This window comes from Perca fluviatilis, chromosome 1 (genome assembly GCF_010015445.1).
Source record: "Perca fluviatilis chromosome 1, GENO_Pfluv_1.0, whole genome shotgun sequence".
Lineage (NCBI taxonomy): Eukaryota > Metazoa > Chordata > Actinopteri > Perciformes > Percidae > Perca > Perca fluviatilis.
Window position 1 is genome coordinate 30,294,903 of NC_053112.1, and position 22,369 is coordinate 30,317,271.

The 22,369-nt window shown below is 42.9% G+C and overlaps 1 protein-coding gene across 7 annotated transcripts in view; it reads right to left on the minus strand.

Annotated features, from left to right (window-relative positions):
- The window catches only part of lef1 (lymphoid enhancer-binding factor 1), a 42,437-nt gene that overhangs the window by 16,376 nt on the left and 3,692 nt on the right, over positions 1–22,369 (minus strand). For all 7 annotated transcript variants that reach the window (XM_039808716.1, XM_039808679.1, XM_039808707.1 and 4 more), the window contains exon 4: positions 3,748–3,880. In XM_039808716.1, the coding sequence (XP_039664650.1) occupies positions 3,748–3,880 (133 nt within the window). The remainder of the gene's footprint in view (positions 1–3,747; positions 3,881–22,369) is intronic.

Sequence of the window (22,369 nt, forward strand, 5' to 3'; positions counted from 1 at the left end):
GCTTTACTGGGAGACCATTGCGTTTAGGCTTGTGGTCTTTATTAAGGTCATTAAAAACACATTGCAAAGAACATTTAAATAGGTTGAGCATTAAAAAAAATATTTATATAAAAGACAACCGATCATATACAAAAGTACCAAAAGTTAGCATCGCGCGTATTCTTTGATGAGACATTTTCTGATTTAAGTCAGAACTTTTGTATACCGTAATACTATGGAGGACCTTGAGTTAAGATTATTTCCTTTAAAATCTATTACTCCTTCCCACCTTCCCATCCTGCTTCACTACAAGTAAAGGACACGGCAGTTGTCGGGCTGGAAGACGCTACTTGACCTCACGTTATCATTGGTAGGAAAGGATCATATTTTCCCATCTTTAAGCTGGTTAATTGAGGCTTCCTCTTTGTGGCAGACGCTGCAGCTTTCCCTGTAGACACGGGATTGACTTGGACTAACTGCCGGTGGATCTACAATACTAAGCTCCTCCATCTCCAGCCTGCCTGCTCCTGCTGGGTTTCAAGGTTGAGGGGGTCCCTTTTTTCCTTGTTTCCTTGACACCGATTTGTTTTTACATTTTAGAACAGAGCGAGTAATAATCTGATACTAGAGTAATAATACTGTTCATACACATACAAGTGCAATGTAGACACACACACACACACACACACACACACACACACACACACACACACACACACACACACACACACACACACACACACACACACACACACACACACACAAGGCCAAATGCCTCCAGATTAGCAGCATCTTCTAATCCCTGCTGGAGCCAGCCTTTTCTCCCTGCCTCTATCTTTTCTCTTCTTCTTTCTCTCTCCAGGCAGTGGTCTGAAGGGGCCTCTCTCCTCAGAGAGGCAGGGCGAGCAGGGGGCTTATATCTCCAAAGCCAATGTTGCAGCGCTGGATTCATAGCACGCATAGCACTACCCCCTGCCAACTAATCCACCACCTAACACTCCTGAGGGCCCTCCTGAGGGCAGAAGGGAAGGAGGCAAGGGGTGAGGCGGTGAGGGAGGCGGAGAGAGCCCCAGCGTGTTAACCTTGTCACTCACACCCCTAAGGTGCCTAATTACTCACTCCCCTAGTCACACGTTCCCGTTGACACCCAACAAGGCTTCACACTCGCATTTCCTCTCAAAACAAGCAACACTAACATGCTTCACCTGGAAGTAATATATATTCAAATTAGTGTTCCCATGTAATATCTTTTTTTTTTTTTTTTAAACAGTATACATATAAGGTTTTAATGTAAAATGTTCAAAGCCCCCCCTCTGCTCGACCTTCCATCCTGCATTGCGGCCCTGTGCATATTAGAGCTCATAATGAGAAAATCCATGATTGTTTTTCATAATTAACGAGCAGATCAAAGTCTGAGCCCACTAAGGAAGGCAGAGCAGCAAATGGTCGATATGAGAGAGCGAGACGGAAAGAGAGAGAGGAATAAGAGCGATTCCGTTTTAAAGGATTTTCAGCTGAGCTCGACTGGTATACACATATGAATATGCCTGGGGAAATCATTTGCAGCTAATTCTGCAGCTGGATCGCTTGGACATGGATTTCTGTTGAGCTGCGAGTGCAAAGATCACATATAGTTTAAAAAAAAAAAAACAACCAGAGGTCTTTTATTGCTTTTCAGTGTTTGTTAGAAACTTAGTGGATCTCTATGGACAAGACCAACACAAACAGTAAAATGGAGAGCATCACTTCAGAAACTGTACTACATGACAACAAATTTCTGTTCTCGTACAGTGTGTTTAGTGCTCAATTCCATGTCAACACAATTCTTTCCTGCTTCCTTGAAAAAGAATATTCAACAAAAATGTGTCTGATGCACGATTCCTCTGACATATGTGGAGCACAGCTTCTTCATATGTCTCACTCCCTTCATCTCACTACGCTGTGCTCAGTTCTACATTGTTATTTATAGCCGGTCCCTCAGAACCTCCCAGCCTCATCATCATCTTCATCATCGCCTACATCCTGTCTGATCCCTCTCCTCCTTTTCAACTGGCAGCCGCGGGAGAAGAAAGCCAGGAGAAGAGAAAAGGTGCGGGACGTAGCTATGGCGGGGCCCACGTCTTTTCGCATTCGTGAGAAGTTGCCAAAATCTCAAGCTGCGCGGGGCTGAGGAGCTCGTCCAAACTGCTGAGGAGCTCCTCTGCAGCTGTCAGAGCTGTAGCTTGATGTTGTTTCTGAGAGGCAGAGAGTGCAGAGGGAGAGGGCAGCAGAGCTCAGCGCGCCGTCCATCCCACAGGCTGCTTTAAATGAGTTCATGTTAAGAGCTGATAGAAAAGATGACTTTGCTTTGACACATTTTGGTTTCCGTCTCTATTGATTCCTGACAATGTTGCCACAAAGGGGTGTCAAAATATATATATAACTCAGGTAGTGGTTCAGTTGAATTCAGACTGAGTGCACCGTTCAGCATTATTGTAATATTTTGAATACAATTACAATTTATTTCTAGATGTGACAGTGGTGGATGAAGTATTCAGATCCTTTACTTAAAGTGGCTATTTGTAACTTTCAGTTTGTGTTGATTCTAGGGACCACTTTGGACAAAAGCGGTAGTGTTTTTAACACACCTGCTGCCGTAAAAGGTAATTTCTTTATGGTTACCGGGAGGTCATACAGTTGCCATGAATGTTTTGCTCAGACAGAAAATCATTCATTTACAATAAGAGAATGAGTTACAGAAGCATCGTTGGATTTCAAGCGTTGCATACGGTAACTCAGCCTGGATGCATCGTGAGCTAAACTATATGTAACTTTTTATTGTTTCTGAAATTCTAAACTCTAATTTTTCATCTGATGATCATAAATGACCTGTAGCAGCGCAACCGTAAACAGTGGTGGAAGAAGTATTCAGACCCGTTACTTAAGTAAAAGTACTAATACCACACTGTAAAAATACTCTGTTACAAGTAAAAGTCCTGCATTGAAAATGTTACTTAAGTAAAAGTATGTAAGTATCATCAGGAAAATGTACTTAAAAGTAAAGTATTAGTAGTAAAAGTACTCTTTTACTACTGAAAATCTGTTGAGTTCTGATCCGTTCTGTCTCTACTTGTAGGCCAATACATTGTTGGGTAGTTTAATTTATAATAAAACATTGTATTTTATAAACTGCGTGTGTTTTGTGTGCAAAAATCTTAATTTGTAAAGTAACTAAAGCTGTCAGATTAATGTAGTGGAGTAAAAAGTACAATATTTCCCTCTGAAATGTGGTGGAGTAGAAGCAGAAAGTGTCATAAAAAGAAAAGGCTCAACTAAAGTACAAGTACCTGAAATTTGTACTTAAATTCTGTACTTGAGTAAATGTACTTAGTTACATTCCACCACTGAAATCTGCACACCATAAACAAGAGCTGTAGTAACCTTGTTTAACCCGGTTTCTTTGTGGGTGACATGAAATAACTTTTGAATGCCAGTTGAAATAAAGAATTTGAAAAAAGAAATTTGGTACTGTCAAAAAGAGGATCCATGCATCTCTAATTAGTAGTCATTTTTCTTACTAAAGTAGTTCAGATGAGAAATGAAAAGAAAGGACTTGTTGTCCATTTTGAAAATATTGTCACTACTTTGATTTTATAAAGCAAAAGGATGACAAGAACATCCAGAATATTTTGGAACGTGGATCATCCACAAAGATCTATTAGTGTAACCCTTCTGCCACACGGTTGTTGTAGAGGCTGTCATGTTGGGATCTGTTGGCTTGGTCTCTACCTTGTTTGTTGTTGATATCCTGGGGATGAAGACCAGAATGGGATCCTGGGGCGAAGTGCTCGTCACTGTACGTGATCAGTGGGGTGAGTGGGTGGACTGCATGGGACGGCTGCACCACGGGGACTTTGTTGGACTGTGGAGAAAAATACAAGACGATTTTTACATTATGAAAGAGGGATGACATGAACATGAACTTCAACTGCATTATTCCATGCGCAATATGGCCCCATTCCCACTGGTAGATGTGGGTGAAGCTTAATAGTATGGTCATGAAAAAAAGTAAATCCATATCTTTTTAGTAGCCTGATCCTAGCACCTCAAAACTTTGTTAAGTCTAGGTCAGCAGGACCGAAAACCCTATGCCCTGAAGGAAGGAGGAAAAACAAGTCAAAAACGGTGCATGGGCATGTTTGAGACAGCAAAAGAGAGAAATGGAGCTGGAGCAAATAGGAGCGAGCAAGCGATGGAGCAAAGAGAGGGGAGAGAAACGCGAGATTCGCTGGGTAGAGTTAGAGCAGAGGTCTTAGGCGGGAGATCAAAGGCAGTCATTAGCTTGTGAATAAGGGGAGTTCATTACAGAGCAAGAGCCGGGGGAAGGAGAGATGAGGGATGGAGGAGGAGGAGAAGGGGGTTGGCTATGGAGAGAGAGCGCGAGTGAGACAGATGTCTGCAGCGGTACTTAATGCAGCGGTAATCACGTCAACAGTGGCCTGACCACAGACCCCCCATCCCCGGCTGACTCAGAGAGACCTGCCTCCTGACAACTAAAATAGGCCGAGCCAGGCCCAAAAATCCCCGGCCCCAACCCCCAGCCAATAGCGCTTACATGCTTCAGCAGCAATGAACACATGGCAATGCTTAGCCATGCTCTACTATTCACAATCTGAGCCCGGAGCAGAGCTGGAGTCAAAATATCACCTCCACAGGATATATGGCTAATCGGAGAGACATCGGTTCGCTGTTGGGTGAGACACGTCTTACACCAAACAGCTCCCACAAGCTTTGAATCAAAGAATCGCATGAAATTGTAATCAGATGCTCTCACAGGAACAGTCACCTGATTAATAATGTTGTTGGAGATTATCATCTAAATTTAATAGGAGCATACATTTCTGAAGAGACCATATAATCAAGGGACCGTTCGTTATTAGATCTCAGTTCGTAGTCCTAGTGAGGTGTCTGCCAAGGTGACATTCCTGCAGTGCTAAGTGGTGACACAAACACACACATACACACACACACACACACACACACACACACACACACACACACACACACACACACACACGGCTGGAATGTCTGCGTTTTCCCGAGAACCTCTCGCAGACTGGCACCGGTCTCGACTTAAGACCCCCCCTCTCCCTCCCTTCTGGGAACACAAAGAGCAGTATGTGTGCTCTGTGTGAGAGTGCGTGCGTGCGTGCGTGCGTGCATGCATGCGTGCGTGCGTGCAGATAAAGATCTCCGTATCCTCAGCCACATGACGCATCATCTGCATCTGATTCTTTATCGGGATGGGAAACTCATCTCCCAGGGCCAATTTCTTTCCCAATTCCTCTCTAGATAAGAGCGTCAGACGCCGTCATCTAGCACAGTCCACATTGTAGCATTTAAGATTGCAACACACTGCCCGCAAACAAGACAAATCCTGCCTGAAAACTAGTTCAGCCATGATGCAGAGGCTTTTCACGTAAGCCCAGGTGAGTGTGGTTCTTTGACCCCAAGAGTCAACAAGAGTGTCAACAAGAGTCAAAGGTGATGGGATAATCTGTGAGTGTGGGAGTGTCAGACCTCATCCTACTGGGGGGAGGGCTTATTAGTAAGGGCTGCTAACCCTAAATGAGAGCTAACCCAGACTCGGGTGGCTGGAACAAGCCTACTACACCAGGGGCTGATAGCATTCTCGCCCATATTATTTTACGCCTCTCTACTCCCATTTGTTATCCTGTGGGACTGAGATAAGAACCTAAGGGATTATCATTTTAGCTAGAAGTCTTCTCCAATTTGTAGCAGAGAGAAGAAAAAAATGAAAAAGCAAGCGGAAACAAAAGTTAGTCTCTCATTCTTTTTTACACACACACATAAACTACGAGATACTGAGAAAAAAAAAAAAATGATTGACTCCTTAGCACCCAAGAAAGCTAGATGCTTCCGCCATAGAAAAGAAGCCCTCTTTTGTGCTTTTCACAGTTACAGCCGTCAAATCCTATTTTTCTCAACTTCTTAATAAACTGCCTCCATTGTGGCAAAAATCCACCAAAGAAAAACATGCAGGCCTCTGTGACCAATACGCAACTTATGGCTATTTGGCTTCACATTTACATAAACTGCATGCCATAACTTACCATGGTTTATTCTCGTAAGTGCAATGAATTGTCATTTAGGCATCTTACATCTTTACATCTCTCTGAACATTCATACAGTATGATTGGGAAACAGTCGTCATGGAGGCACCATTTTAATTCTTCCAGGTGGAGACTTGTTGGCTTGCTGCACCTACTTTGCAGCTCTTGGCAAGTTTACACACACACGACACCCTTTTACCAATTTCCTGGAGGAAGTAGTTGGAGACACTCAAGTGACCACAACCGTGAGGAGGGTCACGGCACATCACTACAATTTGACCCCCTCTCATCCCCCATCCTGACTCTAAAAACCATTAGCAGCAGCAGCAGCAGCAGCAGCAGCGGTGTTGCCATGGAGGGCGGCCATATTGTAGGTCTCCTTTATTGTACAGGAGAAATAATAGGCTTAGGATCTCTCTATTCATATTTTTCAGGGAGAGCGAAAGAGGAGAGGCGGCGAGGATTGAAAAGAAAACGTTCCATTTGGAATTTCATATCCAGGCTTGGCCGGCCCTTCTAAAGAACCCCTCAGATGTGGTTTTAAGAGAAATTCATTGTGCGGAACTGGAGCTGGCAGGAAGCCCTCCATGGAGGAGACACTCCAGTGTGTTTCAGCACGGGAAGCCAGTGACTTGGCGTGCTGTCTGAAATTGGGGGTGGGGAAGGGAAATGGGACGTTTCGTTTTTGTTTCTTTTTTACCGAGGGAGGATTTTTTTCTGACGGCACGCCGGTGTCTCCGAGCTTGTATTCTGTCAGATTCCACCAGCATCCTGCCATGGTTTCTGAGCATGAGTGTGCGTGTTTGTACGTGTGTCTATGTGGTATATGCAATAACTATCCTTGCAATATTGCCTTTTTAGCATCTCTCTCTCCCTCTCTCCCCTCACAGCACGGCTTTTGTACTCCACTCAATTATACCACTTCTGCAGAGTGGAGTGGAAAAAAGGGAAAGCGGGAATTTTATAATAATCACTTCCCACTTTTGTAATTTATATGCAATGAGGACTCTTCGCGCCTGCAGCTACAATCTAGTGTGTAGAAACCATGTGAGGTGTTTCACAAACAGCTGGGGAGATGGCAGCTCAAGTGGTGGCTATGGATTCCCATGGTGCTAAATCTTTACACTAAGAAGCCCTTCTCAACCCAAAACCCAACCTGACCTACTCACAGGATCGTTGGCACTCTAGAGGAAATGGATGCACCAAAAAATGCCCAGGATATTAACAGAAGAAGAAAAAAAAAAGATAGGGCAAGAAATTGTTTTGCGATTACAACCAAGATCATCAAGGCTTTGCTATATATTTCCAATCACCTAAGGGAATCATTTAAAGACAACTGTGAATCACTGGCACCCACCTGACTGTTTAAATACCATCTTTGGCTACTGTTTCCACTGACAATGTGATCATAAAGAAAGCAAGATTACAGATGGAAAGCCTCTGTAAATGCCCGAAAGTTGAAGTATGAAGTAAGGGTGTGCCCAGTGTAGAGAGTCACCCTCAGCCCAGGTGTTCCCTCTCAGGTGTGTTTGTGTTCAAGTTGTTTGACCTTTTCCCAACAAAAGTGAGCAAACATTCTCCCATAGCAGCTTTACTGCGCAGAAGATTACAAGGGACAGTATCTCCCCTCCTCCCCTACCTTCACCAAAACCAGTGGAGACCAACCTGAGGAAGCTTAAATAAATAACCAATTACGATTCGCAGAGCGGGTTGAGCCCTACCAGCTTCGAGTGGAGTGCTAAAAATGGAACGTTGGTAGGATGGCCCATCGGCCAGGGGGCTTAATGTAACGAAACCCAATTAATGGAGAAGAAAGCCGGGCCGCCAGCAAGCGAAGGAGCGCCACGCGCCCAGGGTAATGAGACGAACAAGCAAAGCCAACCACAGGGACAGGAGTGGAGGAGGCTGCGAATAACAGGAAAAGCCTACCCTGGAGAGACATTTACATCTGTGAAGCCCCCCCCCCATCCCAATCTCTCTTCTCCCCCCTTCTTTCATTTCAATCATAAATCCTGCGTGCTAGTCAAGAGTCCAAAAGTTGAACAGAAGCGGTGACAATGAAGGCTGAGGCCAGTTGGTAAAAAAGGGAAAAACACAAAAGGTATAAAAGGATATCACAACTTAAAGTATAATGGTGTTCGGTGAATTACTTAAATAACTAAGACACGCATGTACCGCATATGCAATGTTACGGTTCTAGTTGCTAAGTTGCAGCACAAATTTATCTTGCAAGGAAACTTTTGGCGCTTTCCTCTAAATACCACCGTTACACCCCCGCGTCAAACACTTCACATTAACCACGCATAAACGACACATGCCACTGTATTAACATGGAACAAGGAAAGACATTCTTTAAAATATGGTCACGGTACATGGTGAAGGGATCAGGCTGCAGTAACCACGCGTTTAATGAATTTAACACATACATGCTTCATAGGAACACAAAGGAGCTATTAACAGCTGACTGTCTTCTTACCCACCACCACCACCAAGCACAACTGAATAGGACGAGGTGGATTACCCATCATCCTTCAGTTGGCATGAAGAGCGTGTGCTCCAAGCAAACCAATCACGCTAGCTCTCATACTGACATTCTGAGCGTGCAAAGGAGATAATTTGTGTGAAATATGCCTGCCCCAGATGAAAAGACATTATCCGCTTTTTAAAGTGTTCAACTCTTAATTTCTATATGTCGCGGAGCTATTAAAAAACTGAGGGAAGAGCAACAGAACATTAAAAATTATCCAGTTGCTGTTTTTCTTCCCCGTTAAGCCACAGTGAGTTAAGAAGAAACAGTAAAGCACTATGATAACAGCCAGCTCATGAAAGTTAAAAGCTGCAGTATAGGGTTGGGCAGGAGTTCAGTAATTGTGTATACTGAATTTTGGTAAAATCATCGTGGAGCTTGTTTATGATAATATAGTGTTAAAGTTTTACAAAATAACTTACTGTTGTCCAAATGATTGTTTCTAGGCAAATTGTAACAAAGAATTGTAATTCAGGTTGTTGTTTTACATGTGTGGAGAGTGTTGGGTGTCTGATGTAATACATATCAGTTCAATATAGTTGGTATTGTGTATTTTTGTAATTGTCAACAAGTCCCATAAAAAGACCAAAACCAGCAACAATCTCTCAATCTCTTGACAGTCTCTCAATAAATCAATACTACAAAAGTCTGTCTGTAGCTCTCGGTCCCGAGCCCATTTGTTCCTACTAGGAACAAGTTGTTAAGATGTAGATGTTAAATGTTTAAAAAAAATCAAATAAAAAATCATGAATATATACTTTGTTTAAAAAATGTTTTAAAAAAAAATCCTAAAACTCCTGGGCACTGTGGTTTTTAGAAAATACTTTAAACAGGAGTAAACAGTGCATATGCTGTGGACTATTTCTGCGACAAATGAATACTGTGCTACTATCGTGAGTATTTACGGCAGCAGACTTACTCAAAATAAACTACAGTGCAGTTTGTTATGCTGCTGCTTTGGCATTTAAGCTTGTGCTTTGGCTCATTAATTCATTTTTAAAGTCGTTGTTGGATGGTCTATGGCAGGAAGAAAAAAAGCTCAGGCTTTAGCTACACAGAAAATACTTGTAGGTAGGATCAATTCGCTATTGGTTTTGGTCTTTTCAAGGGATTTACTGACAGGAGAATTTTTTTTTGAAAATCAACAGACTTTCTTTTAAGTGCTTTAAATATTTATTTGAACATTTGTTATTTTTGCATGCATATTCCATATTGTAATATCTTGCTAAAAATTGTGATATTAATCACCATATTCAGCCATATTGTCAGGCTTTAATGTGGTTGGGATGTACTGAGCATATACCTACAGGTTTGAAATGTTTCTGTGCCACATGAAGGGTTGTCATCGTTTCCACACTATCCTGTGTGGAAGTTTATCAGCTCTAAGTGGTGGTCGGCTCCTCCACTATTGTAGTTGCAGAGTGTGTGTGTGTGTGTGTGTGTGTGTGTGTGTGTGTGTGTGTGTGTGTGTGTGTGGAGGAGTGGTGGGGGTTGGGCCGCTGCTCTGGCAGAGCCCTGGGCGTACTGCAGGATGTTCACCTTGCGGCGGGGCACAGGGCTCATTATCACAGCAGGACCTGGTCACATCAAAGGACTGAGGAAAGGGCAAACATTCTGCTGAAGTGCCACTGTCAGCAGGCCTGCGAGCGCACACGCAAACACGTACACAAAAGGCAGACCGCACACACTCTTGAGCACCCACTAGGCATCTATACCCCCACAAAGAACATGGCTGCTCTCTCTGCAGCTCCATCAGTTGCCTTGGCTGTATTGAGACAGGTTAACTGAAAATCCCAACACCTTACTGTAGATGACACCAGTCTTGCAGAATTGTGTCATTTTCTCAGCACCGGAAGCACACAAAAAACCAGCTACCTGGTGTATCTGAACAGCGTCAATGTGTCTAACTGTATTACAATCTTAGACATAAAGCCTTTAGCTGCATCACTGCTTCAATTACCTGATCAGCTGTGTGTTTCAAACCAGGGGCAATGTTGTGTGTCTTAGGGCCCTATGTTTGAACTCAGGCGTTGAAGCTGACCACAAGCAGAAAATGTTTGGAGCATGCTTTATTTTTCTTACTGAATCAATCGTCATCCTTCCCTAGCAACTATTTATAGCAACCCGGTTGCTGCATTAACACGCTGCATGATTTATCATTAGAAGCCAGCTCTGGTCTGCTGAGTAGCTACATTCTTGCCAGGCAGCCCGGTGGTGCCAACATCCACATTCAACAACAACACTCGAAGGCCCTGAGAGATGTACACAAATAAAATCGCAGCACACGCTAACTTTGTGTGGCAAGCGCGCTAAAACCTTAGCCTCCGCACAATACCAGAGACACAGAGAAAGAGGGAGAAAAAAATGCAGTGCAGAATGGAGGAAAAGTGCTGATGAGTTGCCTTATGCAGGAGCTTCAGAGATCCGTCGAACAAGAGCGGATTTGCCTGCTACACCTAGATAGTGTTTCCCCCCCTCAGCTTTCGCCCAGGTATTCTGGGCATGAATGGCTGTCAGTTTGGATTTGGGAGCTCAGCGTTGAGGGGGAAAATAGAGTCTGGTGGGGGTCTTTGTGTGTCTCTACCTGTGGAGACGAAAGCTAGAGACAGTACTCTTCTTACTAAGCCCCAGCTAGCTCCAACGCAACATTTCATAATACATCTACGGGAAAAAAGGGGTAAATATTAGCACTGCAAGCTAGCCAGGGAGAGCTGGACGAAGGCAGACAGCATAAGGCTGCAGAGGCGCTGCCGCGTTTTTTGAGGGGAGGCTTTTCAATGGCACAAGCTAGGAAAATGTGGATGGGGAGGTGATTTGAATGAGAGCTGCTTCTGCCTGAGCTGTACCGTATTGACCTAGTTTTCCTTCTGTATTTCACTCAGACCGACGCACAGCCACCGACACAAAGTGGAATAGAAAATATTGATGGGTTAGTGGGTCTGCACCAGTGATGATTTAAACAAAAAATAAAAATCCACAGAGAAATGCCTGAATTTTGTAAATTTTGTAATGTCTTGTGACAGGGTTAAATAGGTTATGTAATGCTTTGAAAACTGTGGGTCACAAGAAGCCCTGTTGCCTCAGGTGTCATAACACCTGTGTCCTGACTTTGATCTGAACTTTGACCCTGTAGTCACACGATCAATGCTCTTTTCACCCCAACCAACCATTACGCTTGAAGCTAAACACGTCTCCTTTTACTTCCAAAATGATCTTTTTTTACATAATTAGACAAGCACCCAGACAAAGCTGTGTTTTTCATGACGTCATATGACCGCTTTGGTCCCGGCTATAATGAGGCAAGGTTAATGCCACAGTGCTAAGAAGCATTCATGGTCGTGGATCACATTGCAAACCTTTCGGCTCATTCACATTATAGACCGTACAACAATACCAGCAGCCCACTGTTTGGGTGTGATTCCACGTTTTAAGGGATTAACTGGTAAAGACTACCAACAACTGCCTTTCAGCCTGGAATTAGTCATTAATCAAACCACACATTTTTAGGGTTTCTTTCCAACCAGGCGCACACGCCCCTGTTAAGATCTGAATGAAAAGCACAAAGCTATTCAAATCTGATCCCCCTCAGAACAAATGGCTTTTCTCCATCCCCACAGAAGCAGGGAGCACTTCAAGAAGCTCTACAAGGATCTGGACGGTCACATGAAAACCCTGCCTCATCAATTAGCTCTGTGGCAGGGTTTTGTGGGCTTTAATACAAACAAAACAACGGCCATGTACAACATGGCAACCGACAACGTCTGCTTATCCCTTGATACCTCTAAAGAAATGGTAATAGTGAATTTCTGGAGCACAAAAGGGGATCCTTAGGCTGAGGGCATATGGTTACAGCAACATTACAGGGCACACTCATGCACCTGATGCTACAAAAAAAAAAAAGAATGATACGCCATACAATGAACACACCGTGGTTGTAATTCAGCTCTTAACTGGATTTATTCATAATGGACTGCTTTTAATATTATCTAATTTGTCTATTAAGAAAGCAATGTTAGATTGAATGAGCCGAGCTGGATATCTTTGGGTTTGGGAAAATTGGTCAGATGAATCAAGCATTGACAATATATAATGTTTGGCTCTGGGAAAGAATTATGAATGATTAGGTTATTTGTAGAAAATATAAAACTAAAAGTAGGCTGAAGTAAGTGGCAACCATGAATGTATATCCATATATCTTCTTTACTTGTAAATAAAACAGATTGATCTAAACAAACCAATGCAAGTAAGATGTGGGGATAATGACTTGAGCCATTCAGATAATTGCTAGAGGTTTCTACAGCCAATGTGTGGATGATCAAATTAAAATCTTTCCTTTACTGCGTCACCTTTTGGCAAGTTTGTGTTAAGTTCTGTTCAAGTTGTGTACAATCATGTTCACACACACACATCTTTGCAATCACGGGCAGCAGAATTTAAGAAGTAGGGCTTAAAGTACCAATATCTACCATAGTAGTGTTGGCTATAGTGATCCTGGAGTTGCAATCCCAGAGACTGTAATAAGCCGTTTTCACCTTTTCATAAGGTGGACCCACATAAAACTGGCCCTGAGCAGATTTGTAATCACATTTGATTTGTTGAACGTTTCAAAACAATAGTCAAGCACAACCTTTTCCCCATATCATTGCTTCAGTATGGAAGAAGTGTAAATGTTTGCAATGGGAGAAATGAAAATGTAGAGGTGGGGTGCGGGGGGCGTGGTGGGCACTTCCATCCCCCCTATCTTTCATTTCAAAAGAGAGATCCAGTGGGGGTGGATTGATTTGATGTTTTGATGCATTGTTTGATGACCGGCAGCTCAAAGTAGAGGATGCCTCTGTGATGTCTCTCCATTGGAGGACATGAAAAGCGTCACCTGGCCCCTGAGCCGAGGGGTTATGGCTGCTAGTGGATTTAAGGGCTCCTGCTGAGCTGGACGGTGGCTCCATTGATGCCACATAATCCATTCAGCGTGACCTTTATATTTTTAGAGTCAGCTCCCCTTGCCTGTCAGCCCGCCTTGTTAAAACCATCGCAGGCATCAAGGTCCTGATCATCTACATTCGATTATTACAGGACGGTGTATCTAATTTATTCAATGTGTACATCCTACGAGGAAAACAAGTGCCTTCAATCACCCGACCGAGCAATCCGATGATCAAAAGAAACATGGAGCACAAGGCGAGCTCATCAGATGAACAAACACATTCTTGCTAGATATCTTTGTGGGTTTCATCATCCTGCATCAAGTGACTGCTGAGGGAAAAAAAAAAAAAAGCCTTGTTCTCATCCCTGTGACATTAGCTCTTACAGAGCGCAGGGGGAGAATAAAAGACAAGGCAATCATATATTTCCAAGTAAATACCAATAATGTGAAGGTGAACTTTTTCCTCTGCCCTCTACCAAACCTCCACTTAATTGTTTCTAAAAAACCCACATGAAATTATCATAGGCTTAAAAAAAAAAAGTCATACAAATAAATAATCTTAGAACATACGCTAGGTGGTATTAGTCATGAGCATCAAACTCCTACCACGTTCTAGATTTGCCTAAACTAGAAGCAAACATAATTGGGATAAATCTCCTCAGTAAGCCACATAAAAAAAAGGGTGTAAATTGTTACACTGCTGCGTGTTAAGACACTGAAACAGTTGCACAGATCAGACAAACTGCAGCAGCAGGGAAAGAGCAGCATTCAGCTCTGCTGTTTTCCTCTGTGACTTGGGGCCACTGAATTTTTCTCCAGCCATAGTAAATTGGGCGCCTGGGGCAGGAGCCTTGGCCAAGCTTGCATTTCGGAGCCGACTGTGGAGGGCATGAGGGATAGAGATATGACACTAGAGGGAGGACGGGGCGGGAGATGGTGGGGGAGGGCTGGAAGCGCAGTGGAGGTGACATTAGGCACATGTTTTAACACAAAAGAGACCCGGCTCGTTAGCACACTAACTAGCAAGCTCCATGGCAATCAGCACTCGTCATTCTTTCTGCTCTCTCTATCCACCTCATCATAAATATGGCTACATCTGCAAGTGTAATCACTCCATTGTACTCTGATTTTCTGCTCTGCTGGACAGCAGCATGGCAGCCTGCTTTTCAGCACCTCTCCCTCTCCCCTCCTTTACCCCGAGTGCCCTCGCCTGTTCCTGGCTACTTCTGTGCTGGGGAGGCCGGTGTGTCTCACAGATTACAGAGCTCCGGTCGCTCAGGTAACAAGAGTCACTAATCTGGCTGGGGTTGCATTACACATAATTGCCTCGGCACCGTGATTGATTTCAGCCCAGGAAAGGAAAAGACGACGGCTCCACCCCGAAAAACACCCCCCCACCTCCCTCCCTGCCTCTCTCCAGCGCTCACGAGCGGCAGCCAAGACTCTCCATCTAGTAGGAGGCAGGAGGCTTTGAAGAGATCAAAGCCAAGGCCGGGAGCAGTTGCGCGCCCTGGGAATACGGGAGAGAGGCTTTCTGCTCCTCAGCCCTATTTTCTAGCGTCATGTCGGATTGCAGCTGTATTGCATTTCGCCAGTTTTCTTAATGCTCTTGGTTTTGACTTTGACATCAGTGATCCCCCTCGGTTTCTTCAAAAACAAGGGGGGGGGGGAGGAGGAAAAAAAGTGAGTGAGGAAGAAAGAAAGAGAGAGAGAGAGAGAAGGGGGGGGAAGAGAAGGAAGGAAAGAAAAGAAAGAGGGTAAAGAGATCTACAGACTGATTTTTATTTTCACAACTCCATAATTGGCCAGTTCAAAGGAGAGGAGGGGAGAATGTAGCATTTGTTTTCAATTCTGCAGCCGATATGAAAGGAGCGACAAACTTTTATGGGTTTCCCAAAAATTAAAGACAGGCTTTTTTCACAGTCAAAGAACAGCGTGTTTTTTATGGCCGAGACCACACAAAATGAACTGATAGCAAAGCCCTCCTCTTTGTCCTCCCACAGAAAGCTCAACAGTGCAGTGCAGCTCTTACACTTCAGTGTGTGTGTGTGTGTGTGTGTGTGTGTGTGTGTGTCTCTCTCTCCCAAACGAATACCCGTTTAGTGTACGTGTTGCAAATTGTTCGACGAAAAGAAAGTGTTCTGGTGCTGGACACAAAAGGAGGCATGAAAAAAATGCTATATCCATCCATTCGTTTAACAGCTCTGCTAATAAAGCCTGGTGGCGAGAAGGCACCCTTTGTAATGCAACTATGCAGGCCCTATACCAACCTCCTACACTGGGGACCATTAATATTTCAGCGCTGTCAGATACACATTGCATGTGAGCCTCTTTAGCACTCACACCCATAGCAGAAAGAAATAATGAGCTTCTGAAAAATATGAAACAGCAAAGAGAAGTGAGGGAGGGAAAGAAAGCGCCAGAGACTGACCAACTTCATACAAAACAGAGCAGCCATTGATCATAGCCTTATTTCTTAGCTGGACAAAGTGAGGGCTGTTTGAGCTTCTCTGAAGTCTGGACACAGCCGGCAGGATTTGCACCCATGTTTCACTCCTGTGGTCCTATTGTTCCCCGTGCTGCAGTTTACTAGCTGGAACACTGCTCGCCTCTATATAGACCTACAAGCTGTCAGGATGAAGTCAATAAAGCTATTCATGTTTTTACTCATTTTATGACTGTATCAGGGAACAGTGAGGTACTGTGATCAGCTTTGAGGGACTACTGTCAAGCTTCAATCACGGCCTAAAGACTGACCCGGGTCAATGAAACTTGTGCTGTTGGGGCATTTTTAACATATTTTTTATGTAACCGACGACAACTATAAATCCATTGTAAAGCCCCAAAAAAAAAAGAGAGAAGAGACAACCACTTCACCCACTGTCCCATTTAACTAAGCACAGTCGGTTGTACAACAAATTGACAAAAACACTGAACACATTTACACACACCCCTCTAGTCTCCATTTCAGATCCACCCTTACAGGAAGTCCACACCCAGGCCATTCAAACAGAATTGGGCATAAGGGACAACCTTGGCGAGGCCCTCCACTGACCCCTGGAGATCAGTGGCAGGCTGCTGGTGAAGAGTGAAGTTCTCTGAGCAGGTGTTGTGGGCTTGAGCGGCAGTCTGCCCATGGAAGCCTGACTGGCTGGCTCCAGGCAGCACTGCTTGATTGGTTAAGCTCCATCCAATTCAGTGGGAGGATGGGGAGCGAAGAAAGTATCACCATCATCTATGAGTGCTTCGCTTTGAGCCATAACACACGCCCAAAATAAACATCAACAGGGGTTAAGTGTGCGCCTGCATGTGATGCTCATGACACTCGCGATTGCTTTTCTCACACGCATAAGATGTATGTTTTTTTACGTCAGGAAGTTTCTGATTATATCTGCTGCTTGCTCTTATTTTAAATGTAATTACACTGCCTTAAAAAGGGCGTGTCAGTTTTAATGTGTTAGAATAGCACAGATAATAGTTCAGGAACACAAATAAAAAAATACAAGTGCATGGTTTTATCGTTTTTTTTTTTTTTAGTATAAGCATATAGAAACGTCAAATCTTTGTAAACTCAAAAATCTATCTGCATGCACTCACACTATCAAGAAAAATAAAACCACCACAAAGTTAAACCTTGATTATCTTATTTTGGGTTCTCATCTTAGACAACAATCTCTTAGTCCTGGTAGACAACCACTCTGCTGAGCTCCATTTAACAAGATGAAACACTCTGATAAGGTGATTGCAACCACATGGCGTCGTTAGCGCCGTGCATATGGAGTAAATGTGTCAACCAGCATCACCATACAGCGGAGGACGTGAAGAAACCTTGGCGTTAATGGTGCTGTTTATAAAACACCACGACCCAGCGGCACTACAAAGAGTCTGAGACGCCAAGTGTTTCTTCTGTGGGAGGTCCCTGCTGCTGTCCTTCATGTGCACACGTACAGTTTGCCGTTTGATAGAGCTGCACAGCAGATGACATCAACGCCAGCGTGACTCTTTGACATGTGCCGATTTGGTATATACAGAATTAAATGAGGCAATTATACTTCTGTCTTTTGACAGTTGCTATATTTTCATTATTATTATTATTTTTTTTAGACTCAAATACACATATAGACAGTACTGTTTATAGAGCACGAGTTGACAGCTGCATTATCATATGGAGACAAGCTACTTAAAGACAAAATGCTGCATTTAGCTCTGGTAAACTTCACACAGCATGTCCACCCTATAGTGAGACTTGGAAAAACTACACATGGTGCCATGAGCTGCCATCTAGAACATTATGTGTGGACATGAAGGCTGCTGGTAAATGCAGTGTTCTCTTTAACAGGGATCTTCCACGGTAGTGCTGGGGGCATGAGCTCAGGACACACATGGCACTGAGGGACACCAGAGCGGTCCTACCAAATCCCGTTAGGTAAGCCTGGGTTAGTGATTCCACGCTGCGAGACACTGGCTAGCAGATCCGTCACGTTCCCACTACATCAAAGGAAAGTACAGCGCTGCACCCCCTCCACACCCCCTCTTTCTCGCTATGAGGATCTGCAATTGAAGGTCCAAAGGGAAAAAAAAGAGTGAACAGCAAAAGGAGAGGGAGCTCTCTTAACTACCACACCCCACCACCACAGCAGCTAAAAAATAAAAAATAAAAAAAGGGATTCTATCCGTTCCTCTCCTCAAGCTGTTGCTCAAGACCATAACACTGTTCCAACACAGCTGGAGATTGCCAACACATCTTCACAGTCAGGTGAAAAACCTTATACTATCGCTGCACTATCAACATTTCAGAACTAAGAACAAGCGGTTGTGTCTTTATCTCGTCTACCATGCATTTATGAGTTCATTCAAAGGGTTTAGGTAAGATGTCATGAGCTTAGAGGATGCATGGTTTCTTTTAACCCATAGAGGAGCATGTAAAACAGGAGCTTTTGTGATTTTAACAAAAAGGGGTAAGCGTGTATGTGACAAAAGCAACAGAATCTGAGAATAGATTTTAGGTCATTTAAAAATAAGTACTGTCCATCATGTGGTGTAGATCTTTATTTAGAAACTGTCATTTTCAAATCCTCACTTGAGTTGAGGAGGCTGCAGGACAACTTCTTTGAAAGATGAGACAAAACCCCTTAGAAGCAGTGGACTTCTCTTCCTCCACACATCAAGCCTGGAGTGATGACATCCTAAATGCTTTGAAGATTTATACTTGGCAACCATTATCATCAATACCATTATGGGGCATTATGATCATTCGGACCAAAATGTTTCAATTGTCAATACAAATATTCACAAAGACACAACAGGCCAGAGAGAAAACAGCCCTTCCCTATATTCATAATCTGTCCTATTTTCACACACCCAAAGGTTATAACAGCGGAACTGTGAATCATTCCATGTAAGTCACTTCACTGATGCGTCTGAAAACGACGTGAGAGAGAAACGCCAAACCGCGATCCAGATGACACACAAGATGATCAGTCTTCTGTCTACTTAAATGACAGGATTTAAAGCTGCCGAGTCCTATAATGATTCAATCTCAAGTGTGACTATAACTGAATAAATAAGTGGAGCTGATTCCTACAGCCATCTTTAAAATGTATACATATTAGCACAATCAGGAACAACTCTGCACAGTCTCAGTACAGGGTCTGTCCTGTCACTCTGTCATCAGTCCAAATGCACGGACCAAAAAAAAAAAGTATCTGTATATATCACTGATACACTTAAAATATACCAGCCAATTTCCTGATTTAACCTAATTTCTCCTAATAGCCTATTTTTTTGTGTACGTATAAATGTAGGCAAGACAATTACATAAAGCTACTTAGGCATTAGTCCCAAGCATCACGCACAATAAACACAAAGCCCTGTTTGCTCCTTCAAGAGAAGGATCCACATCACGTGATGATGAACTCACTGCTCATTTTGCTCAGGATACCCTGCAGACTCCACATCCTAAAACAGCTATAGGTTTACATAAACATGGGGGTATTCATACACACCACTGACTCTTTGAAGTGGCCAACGTGTATATGCAACTGAACACCATTAGGCATCTTGACACCAAAATCTTAGCTTCTTGTGGTGGAGGAAAATCTGCTGACAATCAGCTACTCCCAAAAGCTCCATCATGACTGGACGGCATGTGCAGGAATGTCATGGTCAATGGAAATCAATCTAAACGACTGGGATTGGGGGCGGTGGTGGGGCTGGGGATGGAAGAGAATGAAAGGGAGAATGTGCCTTTGATCTCGGTTGAAAACCGATCCCAGGCCTGCAGATACTGTGGCTGCGGTGGCCGGCAGCAGAGGCAGCAAGCTGACATCAGTGAGAAAGCCAGAAGACTCATGTTCCGTGATCCTTCCACCAAGCCTTGGCTCTTTTTATTGGATAAGTGAGAGAAACGTATATGAAATGACTACCGTTTTATTGAAGACAGGGTGAGGTGGAAAATTGGGTGAAAAAAAAAAAAAAAAAAAAAAAATACCAGCCATGGTAAGTGAAATGAAAGCGGGGCTTTAAAAGTTTTGGCAGCGAGTACGCTGCCTAACTGCCTGGCCTTATTCATCTGCAGTGAGGGGTAATTTCCTCTCATACAGTCAGCTGGTCTCCATTCAGACCCTCTACGAGTTTTTTAGTGCGTACGATAGAATAATCAATAAAACTGACCAGGAAACAGGCCATAAAAAGAGGATTTGGAAAGCATCACACCTCACAATTCACAAACCACTTTATTTTGTAAACTGAAGAGTGCAAATCATGAGGTAATCACATTTTCTTTTCAATGTCACATACTTTCACCCTCTGCAACTTTGGCAGAGGGGAAGCAATGTAATTTTAACATCATCCCGTGATAGAGTTGCAAATGAATGAAGTTCCTTTACACACAGCATGTGGCATCTGCCCCCGACAATCACATCTGCCTCTGAAAGCCGATTCTTATAATAACGCAGAGCTCACATTTCACAACTTTAACCTGATGAAACTAACGTGTATGCACTGCAAAAGGCACAAACAACCCAGGGCTTGTGTGAGCGTTTCCTGTGTGGAGGTACCAAACCGTAGCCAGACTGAGGCTGGTTGTCTTCCCGAGTGTGATACAGAGACATGGACAAAACAGGATTAGGGTGGACAGCTGCTGGTGTGCCCTGCGTTTCATGTCTGTCTTGAGAGGAGAAATTTGCAAACGGGACAGACACAGGAAGACGCCAGTGAGAGACCTGCAGCTGGCCTGAAATTAATACCATTACAGGGACGATTTCTGCAACAACACACGCCACCCCTGGACGGTACTATAAACTCCTCTGCAGGGCAGCCTCAGAGACGTGGTGTTGCCTTTAGGCCTCCTCAGTCATGCTGGGCTAATTAGAGGGCTTACTTGGGTCATGTAGACATGCACCACTTAAGATTTTAACAAGATGAGAAATACTGTATATCTCACGTTAATCTTCTGGTGGTATGACAGGCATTCACTTTCCAAGAGTCACAAGGAGACGGGTGTCAACAATGCTGGGAAGTGCAGGTAAATACTGTGCACAGATATCTCACAACAACACAAACATTACGCACATTGGAAGTGAATATTTTGGTTTTATTTATTTATTTATATATATCATATTATGAGGTAATTAAGTTTTTTAGTTTGTAAGTCAACAAATGTAATCTTACCTGAAATGCTGTCTTTTTATTCATTCATCATTTCATTAATTTCATTAAATTCAAGTTGTTTGTCCAACAACTTTGTGATTTATGAGTTTTGCAGGGATGGTTTTCTCATTAAAACTTGATATTCCAAACTGAATGTTTTGGTAGGATAGTGAACTAAAAGCAACGGTTTTAGTTCACATTACAGTTAATGTTTATTTGATATATTACGCTGCATGCATTTTGACCCAAGAGCTTTGATAAGCTATAAACATGCTATTTTTATCTAAAAAAAGAGGTCATGAAAACAGTGCTATATTAGCTCACAATTTTAACCTCATGTAGGGCAGCAACTAAGGACTATTTCCTTATCAGTCTAATCAGATTTTTCTTTATTGATTAGTCTCTAATATTTTTAAAAAGGACATATAACAAGATATCACAGTTATCTCAAAATTGCTTATTTTGCCTAACCAACAATCCAAACTACAGAGTATTCAGAGTATATTTTTGCGATTTCTACTTTATTAGGTAACAAACAAAATCAACGATCAAAACTAGAGCCAGAAATGGGTGCACATTTTGTTTATATGTTAAGGCGCTGTATTGCAATCCATTTTAAGTGATTCTTAAAAATAGAATTTGAGTTCCATTTTTAACATTTACTTTTTTGTTTATTTAGCATCAATATGGAAAACAACTGATCATCATCATAAGCAAGGTGTTAAAAGTGAGACAGCACAGCAGAGTCTGTGGACAGGTAAAGCCACAGGTTGCTTTCCTTCTTCTTCCTCAGTCTGCTCTATGTTACAGTACCAGATTATGTGGCATTACTACGACAGAGTTTACAAACAACTTGTGTCACCTAACTTCAGTTTGTGTTTTGAACTGTGATATCTGGAGAAAAAAAAAAAAGTTCCTGAACTTCAGTTTAACCTGAGCAGGTGCAACAAAAGTTACATCTCTGCAGGCCTTTTAACTTCTAACAATGTAAAAGAAAACAAACTTTAAAAATGCACCAAAAAAAAAATGCCTCAAATATACTGGCAAAATAAAATTGGTTCTGGAGTCATTTCTCTAACTATATATCCATGCCACACAAAATCCATACCTAGCTCATACCTTTTTCACTTTATGACTCTCAAATGGCTTCAAAAAGTGTTTTTGACATTGTTACAA